The 22,676-nt window shown below is 45.9% G+C and overlaps 1 protein-coding gene across 1 annotated transcript in view; it reads right to left on the minus strand.

Annotated features, from left to right (window-relative positions):
- The window catches only part of PNOC (prepronociceptin), a 238,030-nt gene that overhangs the window by 146,989 nt on the left and 68,365 nt on the right, over positions 1 to 22,676 (minus strand). Inside the window, exon 2 of the mRNA XM_082251145.1 lies at positions 3,336 to 3,481. Within this exon, the coding sequence (XP_082107271.1) occupies positions 3,336 to 3,458 (123 nt within the window). The 5' untranslated portion in view covers positions 3,459 to 3,481. The remainder of the gene's footprint in view (positions 1 to 3,335; positions 3,482 to 22,676) is intronic.

The following is a 22,676-nucleotide window of genomic DNA, read 5'->3' on the forward strand; positions in this document are numbered from 1 at the left end:
CGCTGGGCAGTTGGGGCCCCCCGGGCAAGTTGGGCCCCCGGGCAACTGCCCAGCATGCCCATTCAGAAAGATGGCCCTGGGCCCTCTGTGATATCAGCTGATAATGGCTGAGCAAGCATTTTAAGCAGAAATGATTGAATTTATTGAAATTACCCAGATGATCTCCAAAGTTTTCCCCAAAGGTAAACAAATTTCTGGGTGCCCCATAACTTGTATGATGGTTTTTCGTATCAAAAATCATTAAAAAAATGAAGCCCATTCATTCTATTCTTTTTTTTTTTTTGGGGGGGGGGGGGGGGACTCATCCAGGATACAGCCTATTCTAATGGCAGCTTTAGGGCAAAGGAACATAATGAAATACTTCACTGGCCAATCTGGAAAAGTATGGCTTATGGTGGCCCTAAATAGGCTCAAGAGTATTGCTTGTGAATATCAAACAATTTCAGATCACAGAAGTTGAGATTAAAAGTATCTTCAAGGGTTGGAGTTGTAACACAATAGCACAGGGAGATTTTCCAACCTGTTGGAATTCTTTCCTAGGAACCTGCCCTCTTCTTTCATTAAAGTGTATGAATGTCAAGTTTAGGTTGATATTTCTCCACCCATCGTTCACATGGACATACTATGGTGAGCTCTACATGTGAGTGATTTCACCACACCTGTAGATCTGCATGCCCCACCGCCAACTTGTTCTCTCTTTGGCCTTCATTTATCTTGTAAAGTCGTAAGATCTTAGTCTGTTCTTGAGGACCACAGATTTGGAAACAATGTGATTGGATCAACACTCCTTGAGGTTACAGAACATTGGCCAGATTTCTACTAGGGGCTCCAAAAGCAACAGATACAACACCACAAAAAATTTGTCATCATCACTACATTGGGTATTTCCATTCTACTGTCTTTATATAATACTAGACAATAAGCCCGTTAAATTAACGGGCGCTAGAACATATGTGGTCAGAGTCCCCTTTAATAATGTGGTCAGAGTCCCCTTTAATAGTGTGGTCAGAGTCCCCTTTAATAGTGTGGTCAGAGTCCCCTTTAATAATGTGGTCAGAGTCCCCTTTAATAGTGTGGTCAGAGTCCCCTTTAACCACTTGCCGACCGCCGCACGACTATTTACGTCGGCGGTCAGCCCCTCACAGGCAGAGCGACGTAGGGCTACGTCGCTAGCCTGTGAGGGTCTAGGGAGCGAGCGCGCGCCGCCGGAGGCGCGCTCCCACTCCCGCGTAGTCACGGACCCCCCCGCGCGTGTGACCGGCAGACCCGATGTCCGCCGGTCACTCGGCGATCGTCGGTGCAGAGGGAGAAAGGCAGGCGGCTAATGTAAACAAGCCGCCTGTCATTCTCCCCTGTGTAAGAATGGTGATCACACGGTTCTACTATGTAGGACCGTTGATCACTGTTCCTACACCTCAAGCCACAGCCAATCACAGTTAGAATCACGCCCCTAGGGACACACATAACCCCTCCCTCTCAAAAAAAAAGTTAACCCCTTCACTGCCAGTGTATTTTTACAGTAACAGTGCATATGTATAGCACTGATTACTGTAGTAATGTCACTGGTAACCCCAAAAGTGTCAAAAATGTCAGTCAAGGGTCCGATCTGTCCGCCGCAATGTTGCAGTACCGCAAAAAAAATCGCAGATCGCCCCCATTACGCGTTAAAAAAAAACCAACAAAAATGACAAAAATCTTTCCCTTTGTTAGTAAACGTGATAACTTTTGCGCAAACCAATCAAAATACGCATTTTGCGATTTTTTTTTTTACCAAACATATGGTAAAAAAAAAATTGGCCCAAAATGTTAAAAAATTTTGATTTTTACTTTTTTTTGGGGGGGAATTTCATATAAAAAAAATGTGAAAAATATTGTTATTTTTGCAAAATTGACGCTGTTTTTTTGTTTATAGCGCAAAAAGTAAAAACCGCACAGGTGATCAAATACCACCAAAAGAAAGCTCTGTTTGTGGGAAAAAAAGGAGGTCAAATTCGTTTAAGGTACAGCGTCGCACGACCGCGCAATGGTCCGTTAAAGTCACGCAGTGCCGAATCGCAAAATAGGCCCTGGTCAGGAAGGGGGTAAAAATCTTCCGGGGCTTAAGTGGTTAATAATGTGGTCAGAGTCCCCTTTAATAGTGTGGTCAGAGTCCCCTTTTAATATTGTGGTCAGAGTCCCTTTTAATAGTGTGGTCAGAGTCCCCTTTAATAGTGTGGTCAGAGTCCCCTTTAATAATCTGGTCAGAGTCCCCTTTAATAGTGTGGTCAGAGTCCCCTTTTAATAGTGTGGTCAGAGTCCCCTTTGATAGTGTGGTCAGAGTCCCCTTTTAAAAGTGTGGTCAGAGTCCCCTTTAATAGTGTGGTCAGAGTCCCCTTTGATAGTGTGGTCAGAGTCCCCTTTTAAAAGTGTGGTCAGAGTCCCCTTTAATAGTGTGGTCAGAGTCCCCTTTAATAGTGGGGTCAGAGTCCCCTTTAATAGTGTGGTCAGAGTCCCCTTTAATATTGTGGTCAGAGTCCCCTTTAATATTGTGGTCAGAGTCCCCTTTTAATATTGTGGTCAGAGTCCCCTTTTAATAGTGCGGTCAGAGTCCCCTTTTAATAGTGTGGTCAGAGTCCCCTTTAATAGTGTGGTCAGAGTCCCCTTTAATAGTGTGGTCAAAGTCCCCTTTTAAAAGTGTGGTCAGAGTCCCCTTTTAATATTGTGGTCAGAGTCCCCTTTAATAGTGTGGTCAGAGTCCCCTTTAATAGTGTGGTCAGAGTCCCCTTTAATAATCTGGTCAGAGTCCCCTTTAATAGTGTGGTCAGAGTCCCCTTTTAATAGTGTGGTCAGAGTCCCCTTTAATAGTGTGGTCAGAGTCCCCTTTAATAATCTGGTCAGAGTCCCCTTTTAATAGTGTGGTCAGAGTCCCCTTTTAATAGTGTGGTCAGAGTCCCCTTTAATATGGTGGTCAGAGTCCCCTTTAATAATCTGGTCAGAGTCCCCTTTAATAGTGTGGTCAGAGTCCCCTTTTAATAGTGTGGTCAGAGTCCCCTTTAATATTGTGGTCAGAGTCCCCTTTAATAATCTGGTCAGAGTCCCCTTTAATAGTGTGGTCAGAGTCCCCTTTAATAATCTGGTCAGAGTCCCCTTTTAATAGTGTGGTCAGAGTCCCCTTTTAATAGTGTGGTCAGAGTCCCCTTTAATGTGCCCCGATTATAGGATTAAAACCCCTTCAGAATATTCACATTCAATAGGTAAAGCTTGTGCTGTATGTCAAGTTGATTTTTGTATCGGTTATTGCTTTACATAGTTTAACCACATTGCTAACGTTCCTGTACATGATGGGTGGTACTCACCAGAGTGTTGAAGTTGTCCTGTTGATACATGTGCTTGTTGCAGGTGACACAGTCATTCTGGCAGTCACAAAGCACGTGTGAAAGTAAGCAAAATAAAACCATACTCCATAGAAGAGCCTTCATTGTGCTGGGACCACGAGAGGCAGCTGGAAGGGAAAAGAATATCATGTTTTAGATACCAGGCCACGGATCAATATGGGGCAATCTCCATTTCTCTTCTACTACAGTTGGTAATAAAGGTGTTATCCCAAGAGGTGCTGCTAGACCTGGGCATAGGTCATGGGACTCCTACTTGGTGCCCCACGTCAGAGACTCCCAACTTTGCTAAAGGTACCATCCACTTGATGATATCTGGACAATTCCACCATTAATGCTTGGCAAAGCTAGAGCTGTTGATGTTACACAGATGTTGCACAGAACATCTTCTATCTGGTTCTTCTCAGGTAAGTAACCACTGATAATAATGCTGGTACATTCTTTTTCCTAATATTATCCTGACCTCTGCGCTGTGTATGCTGTGTTATATATTACCTTTATGCTTTGTATGTTAAAAAACGCCTACCTGATGCACTCTGTACACTATGCTATAAGTTACATTCTCCTAACTGCTACACTCTGTATGGTGTGCTATATGTTTTATACACCTGCCTCCAGCACCATGTATGGCATGCTGGAGGTTATATACTCCTGACCATGGTACTCTTTAAGCTGAGCTGCTCTATGCATACTCCTGACCACTGCACTCTATAAATCGAGCTGCTCTATGCATACTCCTGACCACTGCACTCTATAAGCTGAGCTGCTCTATGCATACTCCTGACCACTGCACTCTATAAGCTGAGCTGCTCTATGCATACTCCTGACCACTGCACTCTCTAAATTGAGCTGCTCTATGCATTCTCCTGACCACTGCATTCTATAAATCGAGCTGCTCTATGCATACTCCTAACCACTGCACTCTATAAGCTGAGCTGCTCTATGCATACTCCTGACCACTGCACTCTCTAAATTGAGCTGCTCTATGCATTCTCCTGACCACTGCATTCTATAAATCGAGCTGCTCTATGCATACTCCTGACCACTGCACTCTATAAGCTGTGCTGCTCCATGCATACTCCTGACCACTGCACTCTAGAAGTTGAGCTGCTCTATGCATAATCCTGATTACTGCACTCTGTAAATTGAACTGCACTATGCATACTCCCGACCACTGCAGTCTATATATTGAGCTGCCCTATGCATACTCCTGACCACTGCACTCTTTAGGCTTTGCTGCTCAATGCATACTTCCTACCACTGCACTCTATAAACTGTGCTGTTCTATGCATACTCCTGACCATAGCACTCTATAAACTGTGCTGCTCTATGCATACTCCTGGCCATATCACTCAAAAAATTTAACTGCTCTATGCATACTCCTGGCCACTGCACTCTCTAAGCTGTCCTGCTCTATGCATACTTCTGACCACTGCACTCTATAAACTGTGCTGCTCTATGCATACTCCTGGCCATAGCACTCAAAAAATTGAACTGCTCTATGCATACTCCTGGTCACTGCACTCTCTAAGCTGTCCTGCTCTATGCATACTCCTGACCATTGCACTCTATAAGCCGTGCTGCCCTGTGCATACTCATGACTCTTGCACTCTATATGCTTTTGTCACTCCAAATTTTATGTTCCATACAACATAGTCAGAATTAGAAATAAAACGATTAGAAATCAGATAAATGAACATGCACAGAGGTCTCCAGGCATGTGAAGCAATGAGCTGGTGTCTTGACCAAATCAGGAAGCTTTTGAGCTCCAGCTCCAGAAGGTTATTTTGTAGGACCTGACGTGCATAAACATTTTTATCTCCTTCATTTAAGAATTTTCACAGAAAATATCACTGTATCATTATTACAAGAGACGTTAATTCCTGTTATTTTGGAACACCTTCCCAGCTTGAGCCTGACCCAACTCTCGCAGCAAAACTAGAGGCTGAAGCTGGCCTTACACCCGTCATCGTTCCCTTACCTAAGATTTAAAGAGGCCAACTTGACAACCACTTTTGAGCAAAACGAGTGGAAAATTTGAACTACGAGGATGGAAACCTTTTCTTTGATTCAATGTTAATAAACCAATTTCTATTTGTTAAATTGGCTGTCGGAAAAACATAACTAGCCGCTCTGATGCCCTGTAAAAAGGCTGCACCACAGACATGCCTAAAGGATTCCAGGTGAAGAGAGGTAAAAAGTCCCCATCGCTGACCTACTGAGTGTGGGATGAAGACAAGGACAGAGTTGTCTGAGCAGAGGCCGGTTCAATGCCCCACTGGAGATTCTTCTGCCCCGGCCAGCCCCAACCAAGCTCTCCCAGCTCCTGCTGGCCAGGTCAGGAACCCGGATGCAATCGCTGCACCATGGGCCTCTGGTTTATACTTACCCCCCGGGTCGAAAGTTGCCAGTCTGCGCCTGATAACTTGTGAAAATTGGCCAGCTCAATAGGGCCCGGACGAATTTGGATCCATGTATTGCCATCCCTAGCAAAAGTCATTCTAGCAAGGGAACCGGATATTGTATAAAGAACCTAACATTAGCATATAAACACTAAATATTGTAAATGAATCATTAGTAAAGTATATAATAATTGTTTTTCTTTACATCTGCCCAATCACTTCTAGAGTGCTGTGAAGGGGTGCCCCCTCCCACTGCCACCCTCTGGGAAGGCCGGGACCATGGTAAGCAGCCATGACAGCTTCCCACACAGGGGTTAGAGAAACATCCATTCCCTGATCTCCTCTGTAATGAATGAACCCAGAAGGATTTTGTCACTTCCGGGTTCAGAGCTGTGGTTCCCTGACTGTTACAGCCAGGGAACAGCTAACCAAGCACTATATTTACTTGACTAGCTCCTATCTAGGGTAGAACAGACATGAAGGGTCACATCAATCCCTGATGGATCTTTTATGTCTCCATAAAGTGTACCTGTCAACTGGAGGACAGGGGAGACATTAGGGGTAAAACAGACCCCTGATGTCTCCATAAAGTGTCCCTGTCAACTGGAGGGCAGGGGAGACATCAGGGGTCAAATATACTGCTGATATCTCCAAAAAAGGTACCTATCACCTGGAGGGTAGGGGGGACATCAGGGGTCAAATAGATCCCTGATGTCTCCATAAAGTGTACCTGTCACCTGGAGGGCAGGGGAGACATCAGGAGTCAAATGGATCCCTGAAGTATCCTTAAAGTGTACCTATCACCTGGAGGGCAGGGGAGACATCAGGGAACAAATATTCTGCTGATATCTCCATAAAAGGTACCTATCACCTGGAGGGCAGGGAAGACATCAGGGGTCAAATAGATAAAGTGTATCTGTCACCTGGAGAGCAGGGTAGACGTCAGGGGTCAAATATACCCCGGTGTCTCCATAAAGTTTACCAGTCACCTGGAGGGCAGGGAAGACATCAGGGGTCAAATATACCCGATGTCTCCATAAAGTTTACCAGTCACCTGGAGGGTAGGGGAGACATCAGGGGTCAAATAGATCCCTGATGTATCCATAAAGTATACCTGTCGCCTGGAGGGCAGGGGAGACACCAAGAGTCAAATAGACCCTGATGTCTCCTTAAAATGTACCTGTCACCTGGAGGGCCAGGGAGACATCAACGGACAAATAGACCCCTGATATCTCCATGAAGTGTTCCTGTCACCTCGAGGGCAGGGGAGATATTGGGGTCAAATAGTTCCCTGATATATCCTTTAAGTGTACCTGTCACCTGAAGGGCAGGGGAAACATCATGGGTCAAATAGATTCCTGATGTATCCATAAAGAGTACCTGTCATTTGGAGGGTAGTGAAGACTTTAGTGGTAAAACAGACCCCTGATGTCTCCATGAATTGTCCGTCACCTGAAAAGCAAGGTAGACATCAGGGATTAAATAGACCCCTGATATCTCCATAAAGAGTACCTGTGGTTTCAATACCCTGTTGTTTCAATAAAGAGCACCTGTCACCTGCCCAAAGCACCACACATGTGGGGTATCGCCACACTCGTCGGAGTGAGAGCAATAATTCCAGTATGAAATCTACCCTGCCACTCAGATTCTATTCTTTTTTTTTTTTATATTTCTCTTCCTGTGAAACGAGAGTCATGTCCAATCCCGAACGCCTGAATTCCTGATTCAGCGGTGTGATTTAGAATGCATGAGTTGAAGGCTCTTGGCATGAGTCTTTGTTGTGATAATTGTCCTATCGATGGGTTTAGATTGTGCTTTGATTTGCTGAACGCATTAAACAATACTGAAGAAACGTGTCTGGAATACGGCGAAGACCACAGCGGGCTACCATTTTTTTCCGTAGGACACTTTAGAAAAAGCTTAGATAATCAGATTATCTATGGGGGTTATTGATATAGGTATTGATCCGTTCCACAATTATTCATAAATGCCCCTCCCCCCTCTATAATATTTGGGTTAGTCTATCATTAAATGAATCATCGATCTCTTTTCTCCCCAGCCTGAAGACTTGGCGTTATCTAGGGAGGTCGGCATGCAAATACAGCCTGCCTAGGAAACACCCACCCTGCCAGACTGACAGCCACCCATCAAGGCATTTGGATATTTGCATAACTCCTCCCAAGAGCCAGCCCACTGAGTGTGTCAGGGTTGAGGACCCTAAGAGAAGTACAGAGGCGGGGTGCTGTCATGTTTTTAGGAAGCTCCTCCCACCTCCTCCCAAAACCAAGCCTTTCCTGCAAAAATGAAGAGTGTACAAAACTCAGAGAATAGGTGCAGGTACTTCCCCGTTCAGGGTCAGCCCTTGTCTCCGCCCCCCTACCCACCCCCGAGCAACATCCCTTGGCTCCACCCCTACACTCCTCCCAGTACTGCCCCTTTTAGAGAATACAGAGTCAAGTATCATTTTTTGGTACTAAGTCATTTGTATGGAATTTGCTAATGAAAGGCAGTAAAATAGGTCCTCAGCAGCCAGCAATATTAGACCCCCCCCCAGCAACAATAGACCCCCTCACCCCCAGCAACAATAGCCAAATACCAGCAACAATGGACACCAAAGCAGCTAAAAATCTGCCCAGCAACAATAGATTCCCTCCAGCAACAATACATTCCTGCCAGCAACAAAAGATTGCCCCCAGCAACAATAGACCCCCACAAGCGACAATAGATGCCTCAGCAACAATAGATCCCTCAGCAACAATAGATCTTGCCAGCAACAATGAACCCCCAACAACAATAGATCCCCTAGAAGCAACAGATCCCCTCAGCAACAATAAACACCCCCAGCAACAATAGAAACTCCCACCAACAATAGACCCCAAAAGTTACAATAGAGCCCCCAGTAACAATAGACCCTCCGCAACCATACTGCAGATCCACCCTAGCAACAAAAGACTCCAACAGCAACAATAGATCTCCCAGAAGCTAGCTTCAATAGGCCCTTCCCTCAACAGTAGATCTCTCCCATCAACAACTGACCCCCCCCAGCAACATTAAATCCCCCCAAGCAATAATAGATTCCCCTCACCGGCAACAATAAACAGGTCCCCCGGCAACAATAGAAACTCCCAGCAACAATAGACCCCAAAAGCTACAATAGCCCCCCAGTAACAATAGACCCCCCACAACAAAATGCCCCCGAAACTATACTGTAGTATACTGTAGATACCCCTAGCAACAATAGAAACTCCCAGCAACAATAGACCCCAAAAGCTACAATAGACCTACCATTAACTATAGACTCCCCCAACAACAAAATACCCCCTACAAAAAATAACCCCCACAACTATACTGTAGATCCACCCTAGCCACAAAAACTCCAACAGCAGCAATAGATCTCCCAGAAGCCAGCATCAACAGACCCTTCTCTCAGCAGTAGATCTCTCCCATCAACAACTGCCCCCCCCCCCCAGCAACATTAAATCCCAATTAGAAACAATAGGTTCTCCTCACCGGCAGCAATAAACAGGCCACCCAGGCAACAATAGATACCCCCAGCAACAATATAAACTTCCAGCAACAATAAACCCCAAAAGCTACAATAGAGCCCCCCAGTAACAATAGACCCCCCCACAACTATACTGTAGATCCACCATAGCATCAAAAGACTCCAACAGCAACAATAGATCCCCCAGAAGCCAGAATCAATAAATCAATAGAACCTTCCATACACAGCAGATCTCTCCCATCAACAACTGACCCCCCCCAGCAACAATAAATCCCCCCGAGCAACAATAGATTCCCCTCACCGGCAGCAATAAACAGGCCCCCAAGCAACAATAGATACCCCTAGCAACAATAGAAACTCCCAGCAACAATAGACCCCAAAAGCTACAATAGAACCCCCCCCAGCAACAAAATACCCCCCCACAAAAATACCTCCCAGCAACAATACTGTAGATCCACACTAGGAACAAAAGACTCCAACAGCAACAATGAAGCCATCATCAATAGACCCTTCTCTCAACAGTAGATCTCTCCCATTAACAACTGCCCCCCCCCCCAGCAACATTAAATCCCCGAGCAACAATAGATTCCCCTCTCTGGCAGCAAAAAATACCCCACAGCAACAATAGACACTCCCAGCAACAATAGACCCCAAAAGCTACAATAGACCCCCTCCCAGTAACAATAGACCCCCACAGCTAAATACCCCAACAACAAAATACACCCCCCCAGCAACAATAATGTAGATCGACCATAGCAAAAAACCCCAACAGCAACAATAGATCTCCCATAAGCCAGCATCAATAGACCCTTCCCTCAACAGTAGCTCACTCACATCAACAACTGACCCCCCCCAGCAACATAAAATCCCCCCAAGCAACAAAAGATTCCCCTCACTGGCAGAAATAGACCTTCCCAGCAGCAATAGATCCACCAATACACCCCAGCACCCCTTGGCATTATATACATCCAGTTCTGGAGGTCCTGGAACTGAGTTCCCTGACGTTCCTGCTGAAATAAAGACCTGTTTCCAGGAATGTCAATCTCTTGGGTCCCCTGCAGCTCTGTCTTGGGTTTCCCTGCAGCTCTGTCTTGAGTTTCCCTGCAGCTTTGTCTTGAGTCCCCTGCAGCTCTGTCTTGGGTCCCCTGAAGCTCTGTCTTGGGGTTCCCTGCAGCTCTGTCTTGGGGTCCCCTGCAGCTCTGTCTTGGGTCCCCTGCAGCTCTGTCTTGGATCCCCTGCAGCTCTGTCTTGGGTCCCCTGAAGCTCTGTCTTGGGGTTCCCTGCAGCTCTGTCTTGGGTTTCCCTGCAGCTCTGTCTTGGGTTTCCCTGCAGCTCTGTCTTGGGTTTCCCTGCAGCACTGTTTTGGGTTTCCCTGCAGCTCTGTTTTGAGTTTCCCTGCAGCTCTGTCTTGGGTTTCCCTGCAGCTCTGTCTTGGGTCCCCTGCAGCTCTGTCTTGGGGTTCCCTGCAGCTCTGTCTTGGGTCCCTTGCAGCTCTGTCTTGAGTTTCCCTGCAGCTCTGTCTTGAGTTTCCCTGCAGCTTTGTCTTGGGGTCCCCTGCAGCTTTGTCTTGGGTCCCCTGCAGCTCTGTCTTGGATCCCCTGCAGCTCTGTCTTGGGTCCCCTGAAGCTCTGTCTTGGGGTTCCCTGCAGCTCTGTCTTGGGGTCCCCTGCAGCTCTGTCTTGGGTCCCCTGCAGCTCTGTCTTGGGTTTCCCTGCAGCTCTGTCTTGGGTTTCCCTGCAGCTCTGTCTTGGGTTTCCCTGCAGCTCTGTCTTGGTTTTCCCTGAAGCTCTGTCTTGGGTTTCCCTGCAGCTCTGTCTTGGGTTTCCCTGCAGCTCTGTCTTGGAGTTACCCAAAGTGACTTTAAACGTGGCATGGTTGTTGGTGCCAGACAAGTTGGTCTGCGTATTTAAAAAAACTGCTGATCTACTGGGATTTTCACACACAACCATCTCTCGGGTTTACAGAGAATGGTGGGGAAAAAAGAAAATATCCAGTGCGTGGCAGTTGTGTGAAGGAAAATGCCTTGTTGATGTCAGAGGTCAGAGGAAAATGGTCAGACAAGATGATAGAAAGGCAACAGTAACTCAAATACCCACTCGTTACACCCAAGGTATGCAGTATATCATCTCTGAACGTACAACACATCAAATCTTGAAGCATATGGGCTACAGCAGCAGAAGACCATACTGGGTGTCACTCCTGTCAGCTAAGAACAGGAAACGGAGGCTACAATTTGCACAGGCTCACCAAAATTGGACAATAGAAGATTGGAGAAACGTTGCCTGGTCTGATGATTCTCAATTTCAGCTGCAACATTCAGATGGACACCATGGAAGCATGGATCCATCCTGCTTTGTATCAACAGTTCAGGCTGGTGGTGGTGTAATGATGTGGGGATATTTTCTTGGCACCCTTGGGGCCCCTTAGTACCAACTGAGCATTGTTTAAACGCCACTGCCTACCTGAGTATTGTTGCTGACCATGTCCATCCCTTTATGACTCCAGTGTACCCATCTTCTGATGGCTCCTTCCAGCAGGATAATGCACCATGTCACAAAGCCACTGGTTTCTTCGACATGACAATGAGGTCACTGTACTCCAATGGCCTCCACACTCACCACATCTCATCCAATAGAGCACCTTTGGGATGTGGTGGAACATGACAATGAGGTCACTGTACTCCAATGGCCCCCACACTCACCACATCTCATCCAATAGAGCACCTTTGCGATGTGGTGGAACATGACAATGAGGTCAGTGTACTCCAATGGCCTCCACACTCACCAGATCTCATCCAATAGAGCGCCTTTGGGATGCGGTGGAACATGACAATGAGGTCACTGTACTCCAATGGCCTCCACACTCACCAGATCTCATCCAATAGAGCATCTTTGGGATGTGGTGGAAGGGGAGATTGGCATCATGGATGTGCAGCTGACAAATCTGCAGTAACTGTGTGATGCCATCATGTCACTATGGACCAAAATCTCTGAGGAATGTTTCCAACACCTTGTTGAATCTATGCCATGAAGAATCAGGGCTGCCATAAGGGGGGTACAGCCGATACAGCTGTAGGGGGCCGACTGTCGCCAGGGACCCGTGCACAGGGTTGCCATTGCCAACAGTGTGTCCGAGGAGGAGCGGGCCAAGCACGGAGCCAGTGATGTCATGGCGCCGCTCGGCTCCTTTTACAAATAGTTAAGGAGGACTGAAGGGGGCGTGGCTGAGCACGGCATGAGAGGATCTTTTTCACCGGAGATCCAGTCCTGCTGTAGATCTTCTTGGCCGCAATACCGCCTGGATATGCTGCTCCATCCTCTGCCAGTCTGCCTGCAGCTGCTCTCTGCCCCGCTGTGACCTCCGGTGCAGTCTCCTCCCACCAGCCCAACAGGATGACATGAGGAGACTGCACCGGAGGTCACAGCGGGGCAGAGAGCGGCTGCAGGCAGACTGGCAGAGGATGGAGCAGCATATCCAGGTGGTATTGCGGCCAGGAAGAAGATGGAGGGGCTGTCCCTCTCTGTGATCTGTATAAGTCCAATATGGAGGGTCTGCAAACACTGCCCCCCTATGATCTGTACAGGCCCAGATCTATGTGCAGATGTGACAACTCGCCCAGGCCCTCCCTGCTTCTGCGATGTGACCAGCCTGGCAGGGGCACGTTGGAAAGACATGGCACCGGCTCAGCACTGGCACAGAGGACACACCACACTGAGAAGAAGGACACAGTGAGCAAACAGGGCAAGTCTGCTAAACCAGTCTATAAAAATCTCCTGTACTATGTCTCTGATAATCTCTTGCACCATGTCCGCCATCTCTGACCATCTCCTGTACAATATCTGCAGTCTCTAAACCGTCTCCTGTAGTATGCCCGCTGTCTCTATACCGTCTTCTGTAGTATGCCCGCTGTCTCTATACTGTCTTCTGTAGTATGCCCGCTGTCTCTATACCGTCTTCTGTAGTATGCCCGCAGTCCCTGACCGTCTTCTGTAGTATGTCTGCAATCTCTGACTGTCTCCTGTAGTATGCCCGCAGTCTCTGACCGTCTTCTGTAGTATATCTGCAGTCTCTGACCATCTTCTGTAGTATGTCTGCAGTCTCTGACCATCTTCTGTAGTATGTCTGCAGTCTCTGACCATCTTCTGTAGTATATCTGCAGTCTCTGACCATCTTCTGTAGTATGTCTGCAGTCTCTGACCGTCTTCTGTAGTATATCTGCAGTCTCTGACCATCTTCTGTAGTATGTCTGCAGTCTCTGACCATCTTCTGTAGTATGTCTGCAGTCTCTGACCTTCTCCTGTAGTATGCCCGCAGTCTCTGACCGTCTTCTGTAGTATGTCTGCAGTCTCTGACCTTCTCCTGTAGTATGTCTGCAGTCTCTGACCATCTCCTGTAGTATGTCTGCAGTCTCTGACCATCTCCTGTATTATGTCTGCAGTCTCTGACCGTCTCCTGTAGTTGGCCCGCTCTCTCTGACCGTTTCCTGTAGTTGGCCCGCTCTCTCTGACCGTCTCCTGTAGTTGGCCCGCTCTCTCTGACTGTCTCCTGTAGTTGGCCCGCTCTCTCTGACCGTCTCCTGTAGTTGGGCCGCTCTCTCTGACCGTCTCCTGTAGTTGGCCCGCTCTCTCTGACCGTCTCCTGTAGTTGGGCCGCTCTCTCTGACCGTCTCCTGTAGTTGGCCCGCTCTCTCTGACTGTCTCCTGTAGTTGGCCCGCTCTCTCTGACCGTCTCCTGTAGTTGGCCCGCTCTCTCTGACCGTCTCCTGTAGTTGGCCCGCTCTCTCTGACCGTCTCCTGAAGTTGGCCCGCTCTCTCTGACCGTCTCCTGTAGTTGGCCCGCTCTCTCTGACCGTCTCCTGTAGTTGGCCCGCTCTCTCTGACTGTCTCCTGTAGTTGGACCGCTCTCTCTGACCGTCTCCTGTAGTTGGCCCGCTCTCTCTGACCGTCTCCTGTAGTTGGCCCGCTCTCTCTGACCGTCTCCTGTAGTTGGCCCGCTCTCTCTGACTGTCTCCTGTAGTTGGCCCGCTCTCTCTGACCGTCTCCTGTAGTTGGGCCGCTCTCTCTGACCGTCTCCTGTAGTTGGCCCGCTCTCTCTGACTGTCTCCTGTAGTTGGCCCGCTCTCTCTGACCGTTTCCTGTAGTTGGCCCGCTCTCTCTGACCGTCTCCTGTAGTTGGCCCGCTCTCTCTGACTGTCTCCTGTAGTTGGACCGCTCTCTCTGACCGTCTCCTGTAGTTGGCCCGCTCTCTCTGACCGTCTCCTGTAGTTGGCCCGCTCTCTCTGACCGTCTCCTGTAGTTGGCCCGCTCTCTCTGACGGTCTCCTGTAGTTGGCCCGCTCTCTCTGACCGTCTCCTGTATTTGGCCCGCTCTCTCTGACCGTCTCCTGTAGTTGGCCCGCTCTCTCTGACCGTCTCCTGTAGTTGGCCCGCTCTCTCTGACCGTCTCCTGTAGTTGGCCCGCTCTCTCTGACCGTCTCCTGTAGTTGGCCCAGCTCTCTCTGACTGTCTCCTGTAGTTGGGCCGCTCTCTCTGACCGTCTCCTGTAGTATGCCCGCTGTCTCTGACTGTCTCCTGTAGTTGGCCCGCTCTCTCTGGCCGTCTCCTGTAGTTGGCCCGCTCTCTCTGACCGTCTCCTGTATTTGGCCCAGCTCTCTCTGACCGTCTCCTGTAGTATATCTAATGGGAGAGAGGCAACCCTACTCAGACATGGCAGGGAAAAGTTCTGTCAGGGGAGAGGAGGCTGAGGGGATAGAGGCTGTGAGGAGATATGAGGGACAGAGACTGCCTGTGAAAAGATGGAAGCTCCTGAAGCGACAGAGGTTTTATAAAGCAGTGTGTCCTCCCCACAATGTCCTCCTCTCTCTGAAGGTGGGTGCACTGAAGGACTCAGGGGGACAGCCACTGGGCGGGCCCTAGGGAATGTTGGTGGTCAGCCCAGTGGGGCCCAGGCCTAAAGCTGTGTAAGGGGCCCCAAAATTTCTAATGGCTGCCCTGTGAAGAATGAAGGCAGTTCTGAAGGCAAAAGAGGTCCAACCCGGTACTAACAAGGTGTACCTAATACAAGTGGCCCGCAAATGCATTTAAATAAATGTTACTGAGCCTTATGAGTTTATCTTTAAAGTATTTGCGAAGACATTCAAATAAATGAAAACTATACTACTGCAAATAACCTTCTAAAGCTCTAACAACATTAATTGAAAAGAAAAATCATATTGATACAGATTCCAACCCACCTGTGTGCCACAACTCCACTGTTTGATATTTGCTCCTACGAGCCTCTGGCCATCCATAAAGAAGAGCAAGGCCCCTGATGTCTCCCCTGTCCTCCACGTGACAGGTACATTTTATGGAGACATCAGGGGTCAAATAGATCCCCGATGTCTCCATAAAGTGTACCTGTCAGATGAAGGGCAAGGGAGACATCATGGGTCAAATACTGCCCTGATGTAACCTTAAAGTGTACCTGTCACCTGAAGGGCAGGGGAGACATCAGGGGACAAACAGACCCCTAATATACTTTTTATAATTAATTAAAATAAATAATAATAACATAACTCCTAATTCACTCTAAACTGATCACCTATAAAGGCTTTAAAAGTGTCATCTATTGACAATTTTAGGTACTGTAGTTTGTCGCCATTTTATGGGCATGCACAGTTTTGAGTTTTGACATGTTTGGTATCTATCTACTCAACACAACATTATCTTTTATAGTAGTTTACCAAAAAAATTGGGTATTATATTGTGTTTGTGGGTTCTAAAGTTTATTTTAGTGTATTTTTTCCTGGGAATTTGCATTTGATAAATGGCTGCTTAAATGTTGTTTGACATAAAAAATTGCAACAGCCACCATTTTATTCTGCAGGGCCTCTGCTTTTAGAAAATTTATAATGTTTGAAGTAAATTGCTAGAAAAATGCTACGCATAGCAAGCGGTTAATATTAGAATATTATTTTTATAATTAATTAATAAAAATAATAATATTCATATTAATACAGTGGGTACGGAAAGTATTCAGACCCCCTTAAATTTTTCACTCTTTGTTATATTGCAGCCATTTGCTAAAATCATTTAAATTCATTCTTCTTCCTCATGAATGTACACATAGCACCCCATACTGACAGAAAAACACAGAATTGTTGACATTGTTGCAGATTTATTAAAAAAGAAAAACTGAAATATCACATGGTCCTAAGTATTCAGACCCTTAGCTGTGACACTCATATATTTAACTCAGGTGCTTTCCATTTCTTCTGATCATCCTTGAGATGGTTCTACACCTTCATTTGAGTCCAGCTGTGTTTGATTATACTGATTGGACTTGATCTATATAAGTCTATATTGTCTATATAAGACCTTCCAGATCACAATGCATGTCAGAGCAAATGAGAATCATGAGGTCAAAGGAACTGCCTGAAGAGCTCAGAGACAGAATTGTGGCAAGGCACAGATCTGGCCAAGGTTACAAAAAGATTTCTGCTGCACTTAAGGTTCCTAAGAGCACAGTGGCCTCCATAATCCTCAAATGGAAGACGTTTAGGACGACCAGAACCCTTCCTAGAGCTGGCCGTCCAGCCAAACTGAGCTATCGGGGGAGAAGAGCCTTGGTGAGAGAGGTAAAGAAGAACCCAAAGATCACTGTGGCTGAGCTCCAGAGATGCAGTCAGGAGATGGGAGAAAGTTGTAGAAAGTCAACCATCACTGCAGCCCTCCACCAGTCGGGGCTTTATGGAAGAGTGGCCCGACAGAAGCCTCTCCTCAGTGTAAGACACATGAAAGCCCGCATGGAGTTTGCTAAAAAACACCTGAAGGACTCCAAGATGGTGAGAAATAAGATTCTCTGGTCTGATGAGACCAAAATAGAACTTTTTGGCCTTAATTCTAAGCGGTATGTGTGGAGAAAACCAGGCACTGCTCATCACCTGTCCAATACAGTCCCAACAGTGAAGCATGGTGGTGGCAGCATCATGCTGTGGGGGGGGGGGGGGGGGGTTTAAGCTGCAGGGACAGGACGACTGGTTGCAATCGAGGGAAAGATGAATGCGGCCAAGTACAGGGATATCCTGGACAAAAACCTTCTCCAGAGTGCTCTGGACCTCAGACTGGGCCGAAGGTTTACCTTCCAACAAGACAATGACCCTAAGCACACAGCTAAAATAACGAAGGAGTGGCTTCACAACAACTCCGTGACTGATCTTGAATGGCCCAGCCAGAGCCCTGACTTAAACCCAATTGAGCATCTCTGGAGAGACCTAAAAATGGCTGTCCACCAACGTTTACCATCCAACCTGACAGAACTGGAGAGGATCTGCAAGGAGGAATGGCAGAGGATCCCCAAATCCAGGTGTGAAAGACTTGTTGCATCTTTCCCAAAAAGACTCCTGGCTGTATTAGATCAAAAGGGGGCTTCTACTAAATACTGAGCAAAGGGTCTGAATACTTAGGACCATGTGATATTTCAGTTTTTCTTTTTTAATAAATCTGCAACAATGTCAACAATTCTGTGTTTTTCTGTCAGTATGGGGTGCTATGTGTACATTCATGAGGAAGAAGAATGAACTTAAATGATTTTAGCAAATGGCTGCAATATAACAAAGAGTGAAAAATTTAAGGTCTGAATACTTTCCGTACCCACTGTAAATATTAACACACAGTTCAATGGACTGAAAAAAAAAAAAGTTTTTGCAGAAAATGTTCCATCTGGAAGGGGTAAAGGAAAAGTCGGATTTAATAATAAAAAAAAAAAAAAAATAAATAAAAAGGTGTTTAGTGGACTGACAAAAAAAAAAAATGTTTCAACAGGAAGGGGTGAAGAAAGAACCAGATTTAATAATAAAAAATAAAAATGTGCAGCATTTTTAATAAGTTGAGTAATAAAAACCCTTCTAAAACTCTTAGAGCTCAGCATTCCATATATTAATGTTTGTCTCCTTTGTAGAAGTAAATGTGTTTGCACCTTTCTCAGTCGCTGGAATCTGGTCTCTCTGGAGAAATAAGAATCGGATTACAAAACTTGTTTTGATCTCTTTGATTTCTCCAGAAGGGTTTCTTCTTTTTTTTAGAGCACAACTTTTAAAAACTTTTAGTTCCCATATACACTAACTTGCGGTATAGTAAAATGTGTTTCTGTGTTGGTTTTTCATGTTGGCTAAACACTGGATGTCCATATGCCCCTTAAAGTGTGCTAAGAGCATTTACCAAGTATTTGGCATTTTGCAAGGTTCGGTAGGGACTGGTAAGGAAAGTAACACGCTTCGTGTCTGCTGGAAAGGAAGTTTAACCCCTTCATGCCTAAGCCTTTTTCTGACAATTGTTGCTTACAAATTAAAAATCAGTATTTAATTTAAAATTATTTAAAAAAATTAAAAAAAATGTAAAATTATTTAGAACCCCAAACATTATATATATTTTTTAGCAGAGACCCTAGAGAATCAAATGGCGATTGTTGCAATATTTTATGTCACATGGTATTTGCTCAGCGATCTTTCAAATGACATTTTTTTGGAAGAAATACACATTCACGAATAAAAAAAAAAAAAGGAAACAGTAAAGTTTCCTCTATTAATTATTATAGGATGGTTGTCCTTCATATGGTTCCGGCACCCACCCAGGGAAAGGTTTTTTGCATGTGTGACTGTCATCAGAGGTTTTTCCGTCTGTATTCTTGTAACATCTGAAGATGTAAACAATATATTTGTGATTATTTGTTGGTAAATGATATTATTTTCCCCCATAGATGAGTATTTTGTGATCTCTGTAGCCCTGAGAAAGCGACTGGCGAAACGCGTCGGCATCGAAGACCCTCAATCCTATATAGTGCTCATTAGATTGATCACAATACTCTTCCCTAAGGCTCCATTCACATATAGGCATTTCAGATCGCGGGTAGAATTGCAGCGGTTCTGCCCGCGATTCTGAACCACTGCAAGTCGCGGGACGCCCCGAGCGATTCTCGTGACTTGCAATGGCACCACAAACGCGGCGCGATTTTGCCACCTGACGAATCGTGGTTAAATCGCGCAAACAGCGCAAAGTTTTTGTACTTCTTTTGGGCGTCAGGCGTCCCGGGATTCTGTTTGCGCGATGTTTTTGCGATTCGTCGGGCGAAAAATCGCGTTTGGGGTGCCACTTCAAGTCACGGGAATTGCTTGAGCATCCTGCGACTTGCAATGGTTGGGAATCGCGGGCACAATTGCCGCAATTCTGCCCGCAATTTCGAAACATTGCAAGTCGCCTATATGTGAACGGAGCCTTAGGGGGTTGTTGTTTTTTTTACATTTGCTACTTTTATTGTTTTATCTTTTTTTGATACAATAAAACATGTATTTTATCTAATTATGGATGTAACAGATCCCCAATACTTGGACCAAGTATTTCTGTCTTAGGTCTCCAGAATCCCACGTGATGCAGTGATCTGGCCCCTCATACCCCCCAAACATTAGCCTAAGCTCAATGAAGGGTAAAACAAAAGACACTTTATTCACCAACTCACTTCCAATATATATCCAGTTTTAGGAGCTTGATTACATAATTCAAATGTATTGTATACAGAAAATAATTAACATACCTGGCCATCTGGACAGACACAGGTGAATGACATTGCAGGCTCAGACAGGATTAGCATTATCATAATTGACTCCACAAACAACCAGCCCGAACATAGCCGAATACACTTAAGGGTGAACACACTTAACCTCTAAACAGATGAAAGCAGAAGACATAGGCTCTCAGACGGCCCGTCTCCATTCCCAACACACCTTATTATAACTGTCAATACACATCCCTCCAGTATACCAAAGCTGAGTCTTATGTCATTAGAATCTGTTTAGTCTCTCATGGTGTGGTGTCCTTTGCAGCTTAGGCCCAAAGTCTGTGCCGCTTGGGGTGACAGGGACTTGAATTAAAAGTAACAGTACTCCAAGGGTCCCCCAGCATACACCCCCAACCAAAGCCGCGTTACCCTACAAGCCAGGGCTGTAGTCCGTGGGCAGGAGGCTGGCCTCCACACTCCTCCAGTAACTCGTGACAAACGTCCCAGCAAATGGGCGTTCGTCACAATGGATATCCCTCTTCTTGGCCTGTACAGTACGATATTTTCCGTTCTTTTTTTATATATATACAACTTTGGATGACGGCCTTCTGTGTCACAGTTATCGCCAACAAAAAAAATAAAAATAAACAGTAAAGTTAGCCTAGTTTTTTGTATAATGTGATAGATGATGTTACGCCGAGTAAATAGATACCCAACATGTCATGCTTCCAAATTGCTTGTGGAATGGTGAAAAACTACGGTACTTAAAAATCTCCATTGGTGGCACTTTAAAAATTTTTTACAGCTACCTGTTTAGGGTTACAGAGTAGATCTTGTGCTAGAATTATTGCTCTCTCTAACGATCGTGGCAATACCTCACATATCTGGTTTGAACACCGTTTACATATGCGGGCACAACTTACATATGTGTTTGTTTCTGGGCGCGAGCACGGATGGACGGGTTACATTAAATTTTTTTTCTTATTTATTTATTTTTTTTTACACTTTTCCTAAAAATAAAAAAAAATTGATCACTTTTATTGCTGTCACAAGGAATGTAAACATCCCTTGTGACAGTAATAGGCAGTGACAGGTACACTTTATGGAGGGATCGGGGGTCTAAAAGACCCCAAACCCCTCCTCTGCAATTAAAAGCATGTTTTGAATGCTGTCATTTTTTTTTTTTAAATCTACCGCCTTTAAGGCTCCAGTACCCGGAAGTGATGTCATGACTTTGCTTCCGGGTTTTTACATCAGGGACCTGATCAGAGCCAAATCCGGCTTTGTTCGGGTCTTTGGCCAGCTGGCGGACGTGCCGGCTTGTTCGCTCGGGTCTCCCGGTGGGACAGAAGACCCAGGCGAGCCGTGGAAGGGGGTGGGACATCCACCTTCCTGCTCCTTGTGATAACAACCAAGTGGCTGATTAGTCGCATCGGTTGTTATAACAAAAAAGCCGACTGTCTGCTCTTAACAACAGTACCGGGGTGATGCTTCTGGCTGCAGGAATCACCCCGGCACAACCCCCTGAAGCCGAGGCTGCATATTTGCGTTCTGTCAATACTGTATACACTGTATTATTATATTATAATTATATTATATTATATTATATGTGGAATAGACTTCCACAAGAGCTAGTCTTAACTAAATCGGGTATATTAAAAAAAAAAAAAAAAATATATATATATATATATATACATATACTGTATATACACACACACATATACATTATCTCACAAAAGTGAGTACACCCCTCACATTTTTGTGAATATTTTATTCTATCTTTTTCATGTGACAACGCTGAAGAAATGACACTTTGCTACAATGTAAAGTAGTGAGTGTACAGCTTGTATAACAGTGTAAATCTGCTGTCCCCTCAAAATAACTCAACACACAGTTATTAATGTCTAAACCGCTGGCAACAAAAGTGAGTACACCCCTAAGTGATAATGTCCAAATTGGGCCCAAAGTGTCAATAGTTTGTGTGGCTATCATTATTTTCCAGCACTGCCTTAACCCTCTTGGGCATGGAGTTCACCAGAGCTTCACAGGTTGCCACTGGAGTCCTCTTCTACTCCTCCATGATGACATCACGGAGCTGGTGGATGTTAGAGACCTTGCGCGCCTCCGCCTTCCGTTTGAGGATGCCCCACAGATGCTTAATAGGGTTTAGGTCTGGAGACATGCTTGGCCAGTCCATCACCTTTACCCTCAGCTTCTTTAGCAAGGCAGTGGTCGTCTTGGAGGTGTGTTTGGGGTCGTTATCATATTGGAATACTGCCCTGCCGCCCAGTCTCTGAAAGAAGGGGATCATGCTCTGCTTCAGTATGTCACAGTACATGTTGGCATTCATGGTTCCCTCAATGAACTGTAGCTCCCCAGTGCCGGAAGCACTCATGCAGCCCCAGACCATGACACTCCCACCACCATGTTTAACTGTAGGGAAGACACACTTGTCTTTGTACTCCTCACCTGGTTGCCGCCACACATGCTTGACACCATCTGAACCAAATAAGTTTATCTTGGTCTCATCAGAGCACAGGACATGGTTCCAGTATTCCATGTCCTTAGTCTGCTTGTCTTCAGCAAACTGTTTGCGGGCTTTCTTGTGATTCATCTTTAGAAGAGGCTTCCTTCTGGGACGACAGCCATGCAGACCAATTTGATGCAGTGTGCGGCGCAAGGTCTAAACACAGACAGGCTGACCCCCCCACCCCTTCAACCTCTGCAGCAATGCTGGCAGCACTCAGATGTCTATTTCCCAAAGACAACCTCTGGATATGACACTGAGAACTCAACCTCTTTGGTCGACCAAGGCGAGGCCTGTTCTGAGTGGAACCTGTTCTGTTAAACTGCTGTATGGTCTTGGCCA

The sequence above is a fragment of the Pelophylax lessonae genome, assembly GCF_965119305.1.
Source record: "Pelophylax lessonae genome assembly, chromosome: 3".
Lineage (NCBI taxonomy): Eukaryota > Metazoa > Chordata > Amphibia > Anura > Ranidae > Pelophylax > Pelophylax lessonae.